Source organism: Denticeps clupeoides, chromosome 10 (assembly GCF_900700375.1).
Source record: "Denticeps clupeoides chromosome 10, fDenClu1.1, whole genome shotgun sequence".
Classification (NCBI taxonomy): Eukaryota; Metazoa; Chordata; class Actinopteri; order Clupeiformes; family Denticipitidae; genus Denticeps; species Denticeps clupeoides.
In genome coordinates, this window is record NC_041716.1 from 1,947,680 (window position 1) to 1,967,097 (window position 19,418).

At 48.1% G+C, this 19,418-nt stretch overlaps 1 protein-coding gene and 1 pseudogene across 2 annotated transcripts; one reads left to right on the plus strand and one right to left on the minus strand.

Moving 5' to 3' along the window:
- Positions 1 to 2,943: 2,943 nt before the first annotated feature.
- Positions 2,944 to 3,001, minus strand: LOC114798908 (uncharacterized; annotated as a pseudogene).
- Positions 3,002 to 15,818: 12,817 nt separating this feature from the next.
- Positions 15,819 to 17,756, plus strand: tac3a (tachykinin precursor 3a). 2 transcript variants are annotated; one of them, XM_028994360.1, is made up of 7 exons: positions 15,819 to 15,928; positions 16,380 to 16,494; positions 16,583 to 16,682; positions 16,759 to 16,788; positions 16,864 to 16,917; positions 17,035 to 17,113; positions 17,366 to 17,756. In XM_028994360.1, exons 2-7 carry the CDS (start codon positions 16,393 to 16,395, stop codon positions 17,382 to 17,384), a joined length of 384 nt encoding a protein of 127 aa, XP_028850193.1. In that variant the 5' UTR covers positions 15,819 to 15,928; positions 16,380 to 16,392; the 3' UTR covers positions 17,385 to 17,756. The 2 variants fall into 2 exon arrangements, with proteins under 2 accessions (XP_028850193.1, XP_028850194.1); XM_028994361.1 differs by having other exon boundaries at positions 16,864 to 16,913.
- The last annotated feature ends 1,662 nt before the right edge of the window (positions 17,757 to 19,418 follow it).

Here is a 19,418-nt window from a genome sequence, read left to right on the forward strand (position 1 = left end):
TATGTGCTTTGTGTGGTTGTGTGGTGGAATGGACATTCATAAATTTATTATCATTTTTATAAATGTATTTTCCCATCTTCTGCTCTTTATTGTTAATGACAGATTTAGACATCTAGGGATATATTTCCAAACTGGCACTTTTTACAAGATAGAAGCATCTTGAAGAAGAGAAACTATTATGCTGATATTTCATATTTAATTATGTTTAAACAGAGTTTAAAATTGGAGACTATTTTTTTGTATTATTTAACCCATTGCACTAGTAAACAAGCGCCACACTTACTGCCTAGCAGTTTGAAAATAGTGACTTCTTAATATGAAGTCAGTGTCGAAAACTAAAGTGACGGCAGATGATGCTTGAGATTTCAATTTCGTTTTTGCTTTGCTGTGCATTTCGTTGGAGTAATTTCTTCTCAGCAGTGAGACTGTATTGGAGTTCACTTCTGTGTTCTTTTGAAGTGCTACAAAAGATGACATGACTTCTTTTTGCCTCCATTGGACCAGTTCTAGTGCACCACCGGCCCACCGGGTTTTTTATTTTCAGATCAGATTAAGATCAACTACATTAGCCACAGAACATTCATAATGTCCGGATTTATTACACTTTATGGTGTCTTCTGTATAAACATTATAAAGGCGCCATTACAGCCCCATTATCTTATCGCATCCAGAGGACCGGTGGGCCCGGTGACGGGGCCGTAATGCTCTGTCTGCCTGCAGACGGTCAACATGGGCACTTGCTCTTCAGCTGTAAAATGGAGTCTGGCTCCTCATCGTTCTGGCACGGTCTCTGGAAAATGGCCTGGCATCTTGGTTTCTGATAGGGACTGAAGTTGAAGATGGGGAAGTAGTGTTTTCTGAACGATCATCTCTGACTTCAGAGGAAGAGTTTCACTCAAGGCACATGAGGACGACCTCAGGAACCAGAGATTTAACCCTGGAAGTGGTTATTGCTGTGTAAGATTTGAGGGTCCATCGTATCGTATGGAATTATGTGGAATTTGAGAGTCCAGAAGTGCCCAATTTGAGACCTGGCGAAAACAAATGAGCTAAAACGTTCAAACTGGAATCCCCTCAGGCACACTAAATCTCAGAAAGAATCTTTCTCATCACAGACACGCTCTGGATTAAAACTAATTCAATTCCCGGTTTAAAAATCCCACTGTCCTCCTGTCCCAGAAGCTCTAGAGGGCAGTGTTCTACCTGTGCAACGTTAACCAACGAGGCGGTGGGAGAAGTTAAGACCTGAAATATCAGGACCTGCCACGATGGCTCGGGATTGGAAGTGTACATGGACCCCCAGGACGCATCCAAGCATGGCGTCAGATCAGACGGCAACAGCAGAACAAAGTGTGCAGGCCGTCAGCGAGTGTCATCTCTGGCTTTCACCCGAGCCGTCCTGTCACTGCGCTCTAAATGGAGTGCTGAGAGGGACCAGCATTAGAGAATAAAGAGACGCTGGTGTGTTAAGAGCGGAGACATAGTGCACCCTCCTTGGCAGGCCACTTTGGCATCACTCGGGGTGGTGTGTTTCTGGAAGAGTAAGTGGTATATGGGGCAGATGGGATTGATAAAGGACTCGAAGGGTCCCTAGGAGCCATGTTCACTAATGGTGATGAAAAGCCCGTCTGCACAAATGAAACCGTACAGACAGTTTGGTCAGAGACTGCACCGTAAAGCAGATACCGGCCTGATGATGAGGGTTTGATAGATTTCTCGTTTGACAAAAAGGCTCATCTGGACCTCGCGAGAAGGCCCCCGTGTCCAAGCCTCAAGTGTCTGAGCAGAAAACCAGCGTGCACAAACGGAGCCGCCGCCCCTTGACAACTGCCTCCTGGGACAATGTGGACAGGAACGAGATGGCCGAGGCGGAAAGCGCTCACGGCTCCACCGACACACGCCGTAGCATCGCATTAGCGGGCGAGACGCGCCCAGACGTCTTGATCAAGGCGGCCCTTTTATTCCCACGTCCGAGCCCCAGGTTCCCGCAGGTGGACGATGAGAACGGGCAGGTTCAGGTGCCGGAGCCTCGCTCGGATAATTAGTCCGCCGACTGGCACGCTGTAATGGGGCGCTCGCAGCCTGTGGGGTTTTTTTTTTTCATCACAGTTCTTCCCGTCTGGCCTGATTACTGATTACTGATTACGTTGAGATGAATTGGAATATGACGGAAAAAAAAACCCGGATGGGTTGAGCAACAGCGGGAACGCCACTGTTCGGCTCACCGCAGGACTGGAATTCCCATCGCAGCTGCGGCGGGCACGCGAGGTGCTGCCGAAACTCGATTTGTTTTTCGATGAGCTGTCAGAGGCCGACGCATCCCACAATGCACCGGTGCACTGCTGCTACCTGAACCCGTGTGGAATATAATGATTAAAACCGACGAGTCTGGCCGCCTAAAACCTCCCTTTGCATCCGACTGAGAAGAGTTCCAGGTGATAAAGTGAAGTGATTGTCACTGGTGATACACAGCAGCACAGCACACGGTGCACACAGTGAAATTTGTCCTCTGCATTTAACCCATCACCTTTGGTGAGCAGTGGGCACCATGACAGGCACCCGAGAAGCAGTGTGTGAAGTGAAGTGATTGTCACATGTGATACACAGCAGCACAGCACATGGTGCACACAGTGAAATTTGTCCTCTGCATTCAACCCATCACCCTTGGTGAGCAGTGGGCACCATGACAGGCGCCTGGGGAGCAGTGTGTGAAGTGAAGTGATTGTCACATGTGATACACAGCAGCACAGCACAGGGTGCACACAGATAAATTTGTCCTCTGCATTTAACCCATCACCTTTGGTGAGCAGTGGGCACCATGACAGGCACCCAGGGAGCAGTGTGTGGGAACGGTGCTTTGCTCAGTGGCACCTTGGCGGATCGGGACTCGAACCGGCAACCTTCTGATTATGGGGCCGTTTCCTTAACCGCTAGGCCACCGCTGGGCCATGCTAATCCTCTCTGTATCATTCCAATTTTAGTATATGTGCTGCCGAAGCATGGTGAGAACATTGCTGGAGCCGCTCTGCGAGCTACGTGCCCGGAACTTTTCGATACCACAACAACACCCCTGGGAAATTATCTGAAGGGAGAGTAATGACACTAAACCGACTTGTCACATGTTTGGAGTGATCGAGACGCGGGGCTTCACTTTTAATTAGAACTCCATGACGTCCTCACAATCACACGCTTCCACTTCCCATCACCGCCCGCAAAGCCGGTCAGACCAACGGAACGAAGGCAGCCGAGACGATCAAAGTTGGACAAATTCACACGTTCGCGGAAGCAAAAGACGTGACACACAAACACACGGACGCGGCCGCTTTCGCGCCATCGCTCGGGTGTCTGCGGAGGACAGTTTTCATTTGCAACTCCACCTCAGAGAGACGGATGTGAAATTGTGTTTGCTGGGCGGGTAGGTGTGTTGTTGAGGAAATCTAATTACCGGCGCCGCCACCGCCCGTTATGGATGGCGGCTGTCATTTGCGCAGGACGCGGTGGACGTCGGCGTGTGGGCGCTTATTCATCCCTCCTCCACAAACCCCCAACTGGAGGGGAGCGTCCCCGCCGATCGTCTTCTCGTCACGTTAATAGGCAGCTCAGGCCTTTTTTTTTTTTACGGCACAGGTGAGAGGGGACACCTTCCGCCGATTCCCACATCGTGTAGCGCCAACGCTAATACGAAGCGGCAGTGGGGCGGATCAGCGGCCGGTTTCTCACACAGCGATTAATTGCCGAACAAATAGCCTAATTAAAACGCTGCGAGGTCTGGGGGCCGATTCGCACGTGGCTAGCCGACGCGTGATGAGATTGGTCCGCGGTAGATCCTTCTGGAACCTCAAACCGTAATATCCGGCCTATTCTATCTATCCCTGCTTGTGCCCCGATCCGCTGCCTGTAAATTTGTTCGATTAAATTTGTTTTTTGATGTTAAATTTGATGTTTAGGTGGGTAATAACAAGCTACAATAACAACTACAAACTAGACCTGTTGCCTTTTTAAACCATTTGTGTGCTTTATTTCTGCCAGACAGACGCTGCCAGTAGATCTGATGCATGACTACGTTTCACCAATCAGACGCAGCCATGCAGTCACATGACAACACGCAAACCGCGGCGGCATAGCGACATCAAAAGTCGGATACGGAATTATACATAGCAGACTCGACTGTCTCCAGTGCTAAAGCCAAAGTTTAATAAAAAGAATACAGAATCCCAGTCTTTCATATCGACCCTTTATGCATTTGTAAACATTTTGTTATATGGTGCCATAAGCTAAATAGACCCCTATACATTTTCTGGGCAGTGGTGGCCTAGCGGGTAAGGCCACCGTAATCAGAATCAAGGTGCCACCAAGGTCCCCTTGAATGTACCGTCCCTACAGACTGCTCCCCGGGCACCTGTCATGGCTGCCCGCTGCTCACCAAGGGTGATGGTTAGAAGCAGAGGACACATTTCACTGTGTGCACCGTGTGCTGTGACACATATTTGATATGTTATTAATATTATTATTAGGAAGTACCAGAATTAGCACAATTATATTAATAAATGCGATATTACAATACAACAGTTACTCAGTACTTGAATAGTCTTATTGTTACATGTGTGATGTATGTGCTCTTACTTGAGTATTATTATTTTGGAGTAATACTAAAAGTTTTGTCTGCTCTACCCAACTCTACCTGTCGGGTCAGGTATAACGTTTAGGCCCGATAACTTTTTAGGCCCGATTACGTCTCTAGTTCAGGGTGTCCTTCAAGAATCCCTGAACCGTTTTGGTAGCATGAAGACCATTGCCGAAATGTTGGTGTCAAACGGTGTTACCGGAATAGAGTTGAGAGGAGCATTGTGCAGCGGAGAAACGAGTCAACTTCAGTATCCATCAAAGCCCTTTGATTGGTCTCGGTGAGCCTCTCACACTGACGTGTCCCTCAGCGAGGACTGGGGAACCTCAGACGACCCCCAGTCTTCCTTGTCAGAGACCGGCCAACTTCACCGGTGAGACCACAGCGTGTGCCTCGGCTCTGGGGAACACGGTGGACACGTGGGGCACATGTCCCCGGGCCCACCTCGACCTTGGCACCGATTCTGCTCTGCAATTGCGCCGCTAAATGGCGAAGTTGGAGTTGGTTATGTTTTGGGGAGAGGGTAGATGGTCAGGCAGTCGGCTTCTCTTGCGCTCTGTCACAAGTCGTTATCCTTTGTGTGGAAAGCAATAACCATACCTATTTAGCCGTAATGGACCCGAGGAATGGAGCTACATGAATAATGTGTTTAATAGACTTCCATTTCTTCTGTCTTCCTAGGGAGGCGCTAACAAAAGTGAAAAATGTCAAGAGCGATAACTCTGACGGGATCGCATTATTGCTTTGGCCAATGTTGGTGACCTTTGGCCCTGCGAAAAAGCTGTTGCTAGGCAATCGAGCAGCCGCCCGCGTTTACGTGTTTAACTTGTTCTCGGGGACGTTACCGTCTCTGGAGAGGTGCGTTACACTCGGCTAAGAAGGAATGACGAGGCGCTCCGTTCCAGAGTCATTTGCGGGTGCGAATGGGCCAGCCGCCGGGGGGGAAACGGAGACCCCACCTCATTCACTCTCACGGTCGTGCTACTGAAAGGCGATGAGCCCATTTGCTAAAATCGGCGCATTTCATTTCGCTCCCTTCATGCGAACTCGCCGTACCATTACGCTCTGATGTTGCCGGCAGTTTTGTTGTGTCGCGCCGTGCAGAGGAGAGCGTGCATGCACACAAGAAGTTGAAAGGCCAAAATTGCCACCAGAGCAATCAGTCGGCGAATAATGCAACGGGGAAGAGTTTAATCCATTCCAATTTCTGCTTCCTCTTATTGCCTCGCCCCCCGTGATCCCTGCCATGCAGCAATTTTCACTTAAATATTCCTGATGGCTGCTACCGGAGCGACAGGCTGAGGGAACGATGAGAAGTCAGAAGGGGAAGTAGCATCTACAGTACAGGCCGAAAGTTTGGACACACCGTCTCATTCAACGCGTTTTCTTTATTTTCATGACCATTTACGTTGGTAGATTCTCACTGAAGGCATCAAAACCATGAATGAACACATGTGGAGTTATGTACTTAACAAAAAGTGGAGACCTGACCTCCACAGTCACCGGACCTGAACCCAATCCAGATGGTTTGGGGTGAGCTGGACCAACAAGTGCTAAACACCTCTGGGAACTCCTTCAAGACTGTTGGAGAAGCATTTCAGGTGACGACCTCTTGAAGCTCATCGAGAGAATGCCAAGAGTGTGCAAAGCAGTAATCAGAGCAAAGAAACTAGAATATAAAACATGTTTTCACTTATTTCACCTTTTTTGTTAAGTACATAACTCCACATGTGTTCATTCATAGTTTTGATGCCTTCAGTGAGAATCTACCAACGTAAATGGTCGTGAAAATAAAGAAAACGCGTTGAATGAGAAGGTGTCCAAACTTTTGGCCTGTACTGTAGACACGCAGGTCAAATGAGCCATAAAGGCCGCCAACGGCCACCAACGCAGCTTCACATACCGAATTCGCCGCTCTTGAGAAAAACATTGTTCAATGGCAGCCTGCTTAATGCATCCGGTGCCTCATCCATATAAATCAGCGGCGGTGGCGGTGGCGGTGGCTTGGTCGAGGTTATGACAGAGATGGAACCTGCCTGCAGGGCCACTGTGCAACGAGAGAGCATAAACACGAAGTCATAAAAAATAAAGGAAAAGAGGAAGAAAGAAGGATACGAAAGAGCACACGAGACACCTGCTCTTATGAGCCGGAGACTTTGGGAATTGAGGCGCCCATTAGCGCGGACGGCCGGTCATTCATCACGTGTGGGCTGAGAGAGGCCGTCTCGTCCCGAGACCCGGGCGCACGTGTCCCGCGCGGCTCTCATCACCTGCCGCGGTACCGGACGCGTGTCAGGAACACCGCGCACGTGCACGACCGCTAAGAGGACAGCACCGCATTCAGAGGCGCGGTGCGGCGGACGGTAAACAGGAGGAAAATGGACACGGACACACATTTTTACGCCACGTGCGGTGGGTGCGTAGGCCCGCGCTCTCCGCCGGTCGGCCTTATTTCCGTTTTTTAATGCCCGCTCAGCCGTTCACTGAGCAGGGAAGGAGGGAGAAGACACCAGACCTCCGCCCCACGTAAGCTGCGTGGAGGGAAATGATGTGGCTGCATCATAACCAGATTTAGGTCAGAGCTCTTAAACAGATGGCATAAAAGACACTCTGGTCCACGGGTGCCTGGAGACGGCGGGCGGACACCTGAATAATGTGTTCCTGAATAGAGTTTATTCAGAACGCCGCATTTGGAGATCTTAAAAGCACCTCGTCTGTGCGGTGGAATCGGCGAATGGAGTGGAGGACAGGACGTGACCCATGATGTCCTTTCGTTTTTCAGGGTGCTGGTTCCCCTGAGTGGAGACGCAGGAGTCGCATGCAACAGATGGCCGCCGCAGCTCCTCCCGGAGGAGACATGCGTCCGTCTGCCTCCTCACCCACACACTGCTTGTGGTGCCACGCCAGGGCCGGCCCAGCGTCCCCGAGACTTGGGGCAAACTGCACGCTGATTGCCATGTTCGTCCAGGAAGAATAAATGAAGCGAGCAGATTGAAAGCTCGGCATGGCTCGGAAACGTGTCCACTCTTCCAAACGAACTTGCAATTTATTGCAGCTTAGTTATGCATGCGGATCAGACCCCGCCGATGGTCTTTGTAAAGCCGAGCGGTTTTGGGAAGTGTAATTACCGTTAATGAGGATGAATTAAGAATGCCATTATAGGCGGGGACCTGAAAGATTCCAGAACTCGTTCTTACGCACATCTTTCAAACGATGCCCCACCCAAAAGCTGCACTGACTGGCAAAAGGACATGGACACACACACACACAAGCTTGATTCACACCCTGCTTCAGTTATAGACCGCCATCAACCATTTAAAAGAACCAGGCACCCTTACATTTTCATTTATGGCATTTACCAGACGGCCTTATCCAGAGCGACTTACAATCAGTAGTTACAGGGACAGTCCCCCCTGGAGACACTCAGGGTTAAGTGTCCTGCTCAGGGACACGATGGTAGTAAGTGGGATTTGAACCTGGGTCTTCTGGTTCATAGGCGAGTGTGTTACCCGCTAGGCTGCTACCACCCTGTCCTGCAGTCTGTGTCCCTGGAGCAGTTCCAGCTTCGCACCTGTACACCTTCTGATGCCTGCCAGCACTGGCTCTGGAAACAGCCAAGTGACTTGGTGCCATGCGTTGGCCATTTTGAAAAGTTTATTTTCCACGTTGCAGATACTTGCTTTCCGTCGAGATTATGCTTGTAGCTGCTGCGCTCTTTGGTCTGTCTCGTTGTACGAAACGATTTATGTCTAAAACAGCGCCAGATGCGGACATGCTTCGTCCCTAATTGGAGCAGGATGAGTGCTTTAATTGGCCTGCTGCGTATTGTTTTACTCATTAAAATCGAGTAACGTAAATTCGCTCGAGCCGAATTTTTTCCGATTTTCCGGGACGTAAGCAGTGAAGCACGATGTGAGATGAAGCGAAATGCAGCCGTAGAGATTTTATTGTGGCGATGTCATGAATGGACAAGTAGCCCGAGTGGGTGGAATACAAATCGGCCGAAGAAGAGTGAGTGCGGGGAGACGCCTCTTAAAGGACGAGGACGACGATGCGAATGAATGAAAGCTCAAGGGGTTGCGTGACAAGACGCAGACAGGTGACATTACAACCCAGCTGATGAAGAGCTGGTAAAGGGCCGCAACCGGAGCTGGAGCTGATTTCCCCCCGGATGAGTCCCATTGTCCTGCGAACAGTAAAAGCAGGTGCGGAGGGACACGTTGCTGGAGTGGAATCTTGGAGCCTCGAATGCAAGACGTGTGATGGCGCTGGAATGTAAATCAACTGCGGACTTGCGCGGGGTCTCGCGGTGTCAGGGACGTGTGAACGGGCCGGTCGGTGTCCTCGCCGGCCATTAATGCGATTACTGACACGTGTGTCTCAGGGAGCGTCCGCCGGGCGGGGGCCGGACTTCCTCTTGCGTGGGCTATTTCTGGGGCCCGGCGTGTCGCCGCCGGGCGAGCCGAGCAGCGGGAGCGGCTGGGAGTCTGACACTTCCCTGGTACGCTTGCTCCGTTTCCCAGGGGCCCTCGGGCCCTGATGGGCTGTGATTGGTCCACTGCTGACTGGCCAACGCCTGTGGCCGCTGAGCAACAGAGAACTTCTCTCCTCTCGTCTTCTAGGATAAGAGGACTGTCCACGTCAGGGAGGATCTACTTCAGCCTTCCAAACGTCTCTGCTTTGGTTAAATAGTTTTGATCATCTTGTTTAAATCATGGTTTAAATCATAATCCAGGCCCTGTCCTAATTCAGTGACTATCTGGGACCTTCTCTTCTCTTCCAATTATGGAACAGTCCTTTAGAACCAACTTCAACAGATCAGGAAGGGAAGGAGGACGAGGACGATGTCCATCCTTGAGCTGCGGCTCATTATCCCCGGACAAAGGTCTCTGAGGGACACTGCTAGCGCGTGGATGGCTGGAGAAAAAGTCCTTCATGGCCCCCGTGCCCTACAAACCACTGCCTGCCTCCACAGTGAAAACATGACTCGGCCCGGAGGTCACCGCAGTGCGGCGGATTCCATTCTGCGTCCCCATTCATGCATTGTCTCCTTCAAGGCTGCTTGGCCATTCAGTTTGGCTGCACGCTCAGACGAGAAATGAAAGCTGTGCCGCGCTCGGCATCCTGCGGCCATCCACACGTCCGTAATACTGAGAAGAATGAGCGCAAGGAGTCTCTCCTCAAAATGTCCATCTGCCTTCCAAATATTATTCAAAAGAATTTTTTAAATACGGCTCGATCGACGTATCTGTCCACCGATCAGAACGCTTCAACCTTATTAAAAAGCATGAATTAATTAAATGAATCTCGTCGTCAAATCAATGTACTTGCGCTTTGGTTCCAATTCCAACAAGGTTCCTTAAGCAAATAGCACCCGATATTATAAATTCTACCCTCAAAATTGTTAACTCGTCACTTAGCACCGGCCACATGCGAAGTTTGTTCAAGGTAGCAGTCATTAGACCCCTGATTAAAAATCTTTGAAAAAGTCGTAGCCCAGCAGCTGAGCGCATACCTAGACTGTAACAATATCCACGAAGTATATCAATCAGGATTTAGACCCCATCATAGCACTGAGACAGAAAAACTATGATGCAGAAAAGTTGGTCCATGCATTTATTACATCAAGGTTAGATTACTGCAATGCATTATTGTCTGGATGCTCTAGTAGGTGCATGAGTAAACTCCAGCTAGTACAGAATGCTGCAGCCAGAGTTCTAACCAGAACCAGGAAATTTGACCACATCACCCCAGTCTTACAATCACTGCACTGGTTACCCATCAAATTTAGGATTGACTAGAAAATCCTACTTTTGACCTATAAAGCTCTAAATGGTCTCGCCCCACAGTACCTGAGTGAACTTTTATTTATTTACGACCCGCCACGCCCCCTTCGATCAATGGGTGCGGGGTCACTACTGGTACCAAAGGTGCAGAAGGTCACAGCTGGGAGCAGATCCTTCTCCTATAGAGCTCCGCAGTTGTGGAACAGCTTGCCTGTCAGTGTCCGGGACTCAGACACAGTCTCAGTGTTTAAATCCAATCTCAAAACCTATCTGTTTTCTCTGGCTTTTTGTTAAAGTCCTAGACCCTCATTTCACTTCACGTTGACGCAGTGTCAATTATAAAGTCCAGTTTATCACAGAGTCCCCATGTTAGACACAGACAAAGTTAAATTCACCCTAGTTAGGCTGTCCTAGTTAGGGTACCGGGCCACTGTAGCACCAATATACCACTATTACCACATATTTCAGTATCGGTCGTACAGTGCAACCATCTGCCGCTGCTTCTGTTTGTTTGTCTCCGAGACACAGAATCAAGCACCCAGACTACTGGCAGACCCCAGTGAAGAGACCAGCAAATAAATCCTGGTTCCTGACAACTGCTAAACAAGGACAAAACATGAAACAAACCAGAGGGTCACCACAGCCACCACCACCATTACAACTACGGGGGTAGGGGGTGGGGGGGTGTCAACTGTAGGGCCTGTCAAAGCCCATTGAGACATACTGTATGTGATTTTGGGCTTTATAAGAAATAAATGTTGTTGTTGTTGTTGTTGTTGTAAATAGACGTCATCACGCTGAGGTCCCGTCCACACAAGAACGCTGTTCTCTGAAACGGAAAGCACACGGAATTCGCAGCAGAAAAGCAGAGTGATGTTCTCAACAACGCGTTTAACTCAGACCCCAAACGAGGACTAGACACCAAATGGGGAGAGCATGGAGTTACAGGTGTGGAGACGCGGTACAAAACGGCGTCCGGGACCTTCTGCCCGTCACTCCCGCATGGACACGAGTTTTTACCGCGCCATTTTAGAAAAAAGTGTCCTCGCGTGGACGGGAGTGTGGGCTAAACGCGGCCCGTCCTCTTCCTTTGCATGTACGTGTACGGCGCCGCGTGAATGAGTCCGAGTTGTCGGGCGAACGTTAGGACAGGCTTCACGGTTCAGAGAATGTGATTTTGAGTCCAGTCCGGCTATAACAGCATGACATCAACGTACTTTAATGATTAAAGGGGCTGATAATAGAGGATGGTTAAGAGGGGCAGATGCCTTTATTTGCTCACCGGGTCTAATTTGCCCCGTGATAACGGTGAACGTTAGTGGTGCAGTTAAGACATCCCGGCCAGAGTCATTTCCTCTGTCGCTCAGACCTGTAAAGGGCGCGGCCGTTGCAATGTGTGTTCTTCCACGCAGCCGTGACGATGCTGGCCGAGGCACCGAATCAGCACCCCGCCGTCACCGTGGCCGGCGGCTGTCAGCCATCATTTCATCGGGTGTCACATCGCATCTCCTCCGCCTCCCTTAGGTTTTTTTATTTTTTTTATTTGCGTCTCAATTTGTGCTAAACAGCCCAAAATTCTATCAGCGGAATCCGGCCGGGCGGCGGCGGAGGGGCCCGGAGGCCTGGTGTTTTCTGCCGAGCGTCGTGCTGGTTTGTGATGATGGAGGAGAACAGACTGCGAGTGATGATAAGAGAGCGATCGCCAATCGGCAGCAACACAATTTACGGGGCGGACGCTGCTTTCTGATGCCAGGAGATACCGTTTCGTCCGTCTGCTGTGTGGAAAACTGATAAAAACACTTTCCATAAAACCAATGGTTGTGTGAATACTTGTTTTTTGGCAGCCTGTCTTAATTTTACTTTGCGCCAAGCGGTAATTTTAGCTTTTATTAGTCTTAGTCCCATCCAGACTTATTTTAGTCTAGTCAAGTTTCAGTCGACTAAAAGTCTGAGCATTTTAGTCTTGTTTTAGTCAGAATTATTATTATTATTATTTTTAGTAATGCAATTTAACCCAGTCAATATAGTAGAAGTACCAAGTAGAACATACAAAAACATTTTCATTTGCTCATATTTAAAGCAAGGTTATCTTATTATTATCATTACCTTATAGACTCAAGAATACTTTACTTTACTTTACTTTACTTTATTTTGCAGATGCTTTTATCCAAAGCGACTTACAGGAGGAAGACACCAGCAATTCTCGTTCAATTTCTATAGATTTTGATTTTACAAAACTAAGAGCCCTGATAAGGCCCAACTTGTCAGCAATTCCAGTTGCTGCATTTTCTTCCCATGTGTTTCGATACATATTCTGTATTCTTTTCCACTTCATTGCAAAGAAAGTACGTCCAAAGATTGCTTCCTCATTTTCTCCCAGCCATCTGCTATCCTGAAATCGTATTAATGCCGCAAATGCGTATTGAAGAAGTGAAGTCATCAGTTCAACCGGATCCATCCCGTGATGGCGAAGATGTTTCATCGTAGTTTTAGTTCTTTACGAAAACAACACCAGTTGCATGCCAACCAGGCAGATTTGACAGCGTTTGACCTTAACTCCGGCCTACAGAATCCACGCATCCACGTCAGTGCGGCTATAATTAGCCGTGTAGCAGGTGGCAGGGCCGGCGCTCATGTCCTGTACCCCTCATGTCCCATTCCCCTCTGATGTCCGGGGTCTCCACCCTGGCCACCCCGCGGTGCACGCCCCCACAGGCCGCTTTGGTACACACAGGATGTGGCTGTTTGATTAATAGAGAGGAGAAACGTCATTAATTATGTAGAATCGGGATTAATGAGTCCCCCCCCCCCCGACCTCCACGGGTGTTTTATCTCCCCCACTTACTCTCCATCACATCCACCCACGGACGACTCGGCGGCAGGAGGAGATATATGCTGCTTTGGTGCTGTGTTAACCTTTGGGGAAGGGGGGGCTGCGTGCCCTTTGTTGTCTGACACTTGACCTCATCACGAGAGCCGTGTTCCCCGTGGAGCGCCGAGATTCAACCAAAAAGCTCCTGAAATATTCATGCATTTCATTTACACATGAAATTCGGAAATTTGCTAAAAAACAGCTTATCTGTGGGATTGTTCCATATATTCCTTATATATTATATGTGTACAGTGTGGGCCATTTATATGGATACACCTTAATAAAATGGTGATATTAACGTCCTGTTTGTGGCACATTAGTATATGTGAGGGGGCAAACTTTTCAAGATGGGTGGTGACCATAGTGGCCATTTTGAAGTCGGCCATCTTGGATCCAACTTTTGTTTTTTCAATAGGAAGAGGGTCATGTGACACATCAAATATATTGGTAATTTCACAAGGAAAACAATGGTGTGCTTGGTTTTAACGTAACTTTATTCTTTCATGAGTTATTTACAAGTTTCTGACCACTTATAAAATGTGTTAAATGTCACCAACCATTCCCATTTTATTAAGGTGTATCCATATAAATGGCCCACCCTGTACAATAATCCACACTAAAATGCTGCATCATAAATTGTCCATCGCCTTGACCTGCAGGGTGTGGTACAATAGAAGACCTTGACCTTATCAAAATGCCAACATGATATGACACTTCCTCTTGTGACACATCCACAGGGTTCAATATAGTGATTTTTTTTTATTGGATATTTTTGCCATATTGTACTGAAGACAACCATTGTGCAACAGTATCGAGTGTCACAGAATAAGAGGTATTATCATGGGCATTCGTTCACTATAAAATATCCTACAGTGAGATTCCCTACGATTCCCACCCTTCTGAACCTTCTGAACGATGCCACAACACCGGCGCTTCATCCTGGTCACGGCTTATGTACGATCTGTTCCAAATTGCTATGACAACAGTTATTACAAAACACACACTTCGTGATGATATTTGGTGTTGGAGTGTTAGGTAAGCGCACCGCACCGCCACCACCACACTGCTGCATCTGCAGATCAGGAACCAATGATGGAAAGAATTCCCATTCATTAGGGACGGCGTGTAATTTGCTCTCTATTAGGTGCCTAATGTATGTGCCGATAGTTTCTCCTTTCTTGTTGAACTGTGTGTCACACAGTCCCAAGGTGCAGTTAATCCTCTAATAAATGGCGCTGCCATGTCTGAAGAAAGGCTGGGGAATTGTCTCGTGATTCGTCCTCAGTTTCTGTCACATGGACTTTTTTTTTTTTTTGTGGGTAACGAGGCTGTGACTGTTCCCCCACAAAGCTTCTGAAAAGGTCTCACTGCTTTATTGGGTCTCCAGACAACTGCGAGCTTTCATGTGAACTTCATAGGAATGGTCCCTTTGCTGTGGACTTCTGACAGCGGAACATTATGTCCTCATTTGCGTAGTGGAAGGCAGCTGGCACCTGCAGAAGCAACAGAACAGTCAGCGTTAAAACTGACGAACGTGCTGCCACCAAACAAGCCCAGAAATATTTGCCAAGCCACACATGTTAGTGCGTTTTGAAAGACACTTTAAATGGAATAAACCTCAATTTGGTGGATTTATTGTTGCAGGACGATGTGTTTCACACGATTCTTTTTCAATGGGGGGGGGGTGAGACATAATTTGACACAATGGAAGCTAGCTTTGCCAAGGTGCATGAAAATAAATTTTATAAAGAAGAAACCGGACTGATGGAAATGAAAGGACAACGGGATGAATGAGTGCTACGAGAAGGACAAAGCAGAACGCATGTGCATTAGATTACAGAAGCCACTTTACCCGAGAGGCTGCGGGGCCACATTCGGCCCCCATGTCACACTTGACCATTTTTTTATATATTTTTTTGCTTGCCAGCCCTGGGCCATCTAGTGGTCCGAGGGGACACTACTGCCTCAGGCCTGTTCAGATTCTTGTGGTGGAGTGGAACCGTCAGAGATCCAATTGACCGTCTCACTTAACCCAGAACTGACGTCGTGCTTGATGAAATTTCCATGTATTCTACAGACATCATGCAATTATTGGGAAGTATGGGACCGGGACGCTGATGAATGATGATGATGATGATGATGATGATGATGGTGGTGGTGATTGATGCTGGCCATTACAACTTTCCAGTGTGGGTCTCCTCAGACGGATCCAGGTCCTGCTTCCTGGAAACGGCCACACGCTGGGATGTCAGAGCGGATCAAGTCCTAAATTTAACTGGGAAAAGCGCTGATCTTATTTAAGATTGAATGAAAGCGTGAAAACTCCAAATCCGAAGCCCACTGTGATCCTGGAGAATCACCGAAAGATGACGACGATGAAGATATTCAGAAGGGAGATATTCACCTTCCTTTTAAGGTGACGATAAAGAGCTGTGATGTCAGGGGCCTAATTGCACGGTCACCAGCCACGGCTCTGGGCCACGCCCACGCCGCCGCGTCCGATTGGTCTCTCGCCGGAGCTCATTTAGCAATCAGATGGTCGCGCCTCTCTCCGCAATCGGAGCAGGATCGGATCTGAGCTCCGGACCTCCAGCAGCCAGAGAAGCTCTCCGCCGCGTCCCAGCCACCGCCCCGTCACCAGCTCAGGTAAATACGGACGTCTGGCCAGCCGGACTGCCTGTCACCTTTTCTAATGTCTGTCTAACCTGCGACAGCTGCTCGGAAGCTCGATCTGTTCCCGCGAAAGTGTTTTTTTATCGTTTAGATTTCAGACAAGTAAAAAAGTGGACAATTACGCACGGAGTCATTGCGCGTAAAACCACTTTCCCACGTTCCTTATAAAGCAGATTTTAAACGGCGTACATGACATATGACTTTAAAAATATTGCTTTTCCAAAATGCACACGGTGAACATATTTAGGATTTTATTAAAATAAAGGGAGGGTCTGCGCCTGGAAAAGTGACCGGAGCGCACCGATGGTTCGTCTTTGCGCACGGGGAGAAAGGACGGGATCCCGTGTCTGTGTGAGTGTGTGTGTGTGTGTGTGTGTGTGTGTTCGTGTGTTCGTGTTAATTTCGTGTATTGCATGTGTTCCAGGTTGCAGTAGAAGATGAGTCGGGGTTTACTCTTGATCGTTTTGTTTCTCGTCGCGGAACCGTCGCTGTGTCAGTCCAGCTGCAGAGACCTGGACCCGCAGACGCCGGAGTCTGAAGTAAGTCCGTCCGTCCGTCCGTCCGTCCGTCCGTCTGTCGGTCGGGTCCCGCAGCGCGATGACTGGGCTGCTGTCCGTCCGTCCGCAGGAGAGTCCGCGACTCCGGAACCCGTCCCCGAACTTCCTGAAGCGTTTTAGCGACATCGACTACGACAGCTTCGTGGGACTGATGGGCCGGAGGAGCAGCGGTGAGATCAACAGTGGACCAGTCGCGTCAGTTTGTGCTGTTTAGCACTAATTCTTGTATTTACTTGTGTTCTTTAGACACAGACGACGCGCCTCGTCCCCAGAAAAGTAAGTTTCTTTTATTTTTTTTTCTGATTTACTAAAAAGCTGGTGTCCGCCGGTGACCGACAGCGTCTTTTGCAGGGGACATGCACGACATCTTCGTGGGGCTGATGGGTCGTAGGAGCTCAGATGTAGGTATGGGCTTTTTTTTTTTTTTTTCCCCAAATTCGAACCGCGTGTGTTCATGCATACGTCCGCCGTGGACGGTGGATCCACGCTGCATCTGACCGCTGCTTGTTCCCACCGTGGCAGCGGCAGCCGTGGGCCGTCCCTGGAGAAAGGAGTACCCCGAGACCCGAGGAGGCATCTTCTTTAACAAATGCAAGCTGAGGTACCCCCCCCACCCCCCCCCCCCCCCCCCCCCTTTTTTTTTTTTTTTTTCTCTCTTTTTTTTATACAGCATAATTAATCTTTTCGGCTTTTAACGACATGTGGAGCCACCTATAGATTTCTATTACAGCGATAATTTCCCCTGATGCAGCCATTAGGGCGTCCGCCAGCTTGACGTGGGTTGTTCTTTACTTCTGCCATTTACCGTGGAGCGCCACGTCACTTGCTTGGCCTGTCGTTTTACTGTCCGCAGGTTCCGGCGGGGACTGTAGGAGACCATCTCGCATCGGCTCCTCCTCTTCAAGACGTCAACATGTGCAAAAGTTTTTAAAAAATTAATATATATATATATATATATATAAAGGTACAGATTCCTTCTGCCGGACAGTTCCAACTTTCCGTGGAAATACTGAGAAAGGAAAGTCATTTATTACATCATCACATGGGATATTACTGTGACCTGTCACTGTAGATTGTACATAGCCCATCTGACCTTTAACCTATACGAGCGCATCTGATTAAAAACATTTATTTTCCACAGTTCATTCATTTCACCGAATCCTTTTTCCCTTTTTTCTTTTTGTAAATAAGCACATGCTTTTAATTTATTTTTGGACAGAATAAAAAAAGACTGTGGATGTACAGCTTTGGCTCGTTCAACAGCTTATTCGATGCGACGTCGGTACGTTCGAAACAATCGCCATGGCAACAACAACTATGCCGCATCCCGAGTCTCATTCTACATTTATATGGATACACCTTAATAAAATGGGAATGGTTGGTGACATTGAACACATTTTATAAGTGGTCAGAAACTTTCTGATTACAGGGCCGCTTCCTTAACTGCTAGGCCACCACTGCCGTTTTTGTTGTAGTTTAAAATAAGTTAAGATTGTCATTGTCACGTTGTGACAATACAAGATAAGAACAGCAAAAAATAGCACAGAGAATATTTTGACATATAAAAAGTTCACTATACAAATAAATAGTCTAGCAAATATATAATACAGGGCGGGACATTTATATGGTTACACCGTAATAAAATGGGAATGGTTGGTGACATTGAACACATTTTATAAGTGGTCAGAAACTTGTAAATAACTCATGAAAGAATAAAGTTACGTTAAAACTAAGCACACCATTGTTTTTCTTGTGTAATTACCAATAAATTTGACCTGTCACATGACCCTCTTCCTATTGAAAAAACAAAAGTTGGATCCAAGGTGACCGACTTCAAAATGGCCACTACGGTCACCACCCATCTTGAAAAGTTTGCCCCCTCACATATACTAATGTGCCACAAACAGGACGTTAATATCACCAACCATTCCCATTTTATTAAGGTGGATCCATAGAAATGGCCCTCCCTGTACATTTATTCTATTTAGAAATACAAATACGGCAATCGGACTATAACAGATAAGCAAAATTAACAAAAAGAAATATAAATCAGGAATTGCAATGTACAGTCAAAGGTTAAGGTCCTCAAGCACAATATCGGGTTCCAGTTCTCTCCTGCAATCTTATCTTCCACTCATTCTTTTAATTTTTTTAATTAACGCACCAGCCAGCATGTGAACGGAACACAGGGCGTGGCCTCGCTTCCACTGCCACCGGGTTGAAAGAGTGCGTGTGGGTGAAGGCCACAGTAACAGCCAATCACAGTCATCACACACAATAATAACCAACGACAAGAGGATTTAGAACTCAAATATGGAGCGATTATTACACCGATTTCCTCGGATCGGCCTATTGCAGTAATATTTCTGAGTAATAAATAAACAGGAACAGGTGAACTGTGTCTCTTCAAATGAAGAATATGAATATAGTAAATACCTTCGGTGTATGAACCTCATACAGGGACCGTGATTATAGAGCGTCACGTTTTTGGGACCGGCGAGGCCGAGCCGACCGCAACTCTGGGACTCCTTTTCTTTTCCTTTTCTCCGCAGTTCCAGACTCAGTGAGTCACTGGCCGAATGAGTTCATTATCTCAGACACATAATGACGGATGTCACCGAGGACAACGGTGCCACCGCCTGCCAGCATTGTATCACACCCACTCGCATCTGCCGCGCCTGGCGAGCTGCAGCCGCGACTCTGCAATGCGCCAGAGACGAGCTCGGCTCCCGCTTCAGGCAGGGGTCACGTCCCACCTCACACACACACAAAAGCAAACTATTCTGCTTCGGTCCCACACCTTTTCAGGGAAAGTACAGATGAATGAATTCCGCTTTTTTCCTGGTCATCACAGCAATCAATCAATCTGACACACATTTGCATAAAACCTCAGGCCTCCGGTCCCC

Bases quoted from the DNA above. Each gene is read 5' to 3' on its own strand.
- tac3a (XM_028994360.1), top strand. From the start codon at position 16,393: ATGAGTCGGGGTTTACTCTTGATCGTTTTGTTTCTCGTCGCGGAACCG. The intron at 16,683-16,758 runs GTGAGATCAACA...TGTGTTCTTTAG, and splicing joins GATGGGCCGGAGGAGCAGCG to ACACAGACGACGCGCCTCGT. The intron at 16,918-17,034 runs GTATGGGCTTTT...CCACCGTGGCAG, and splicing joins TCGTAGGAGCTCAGATGTAG to CGGCAGCCGTGGGCCGTCCC.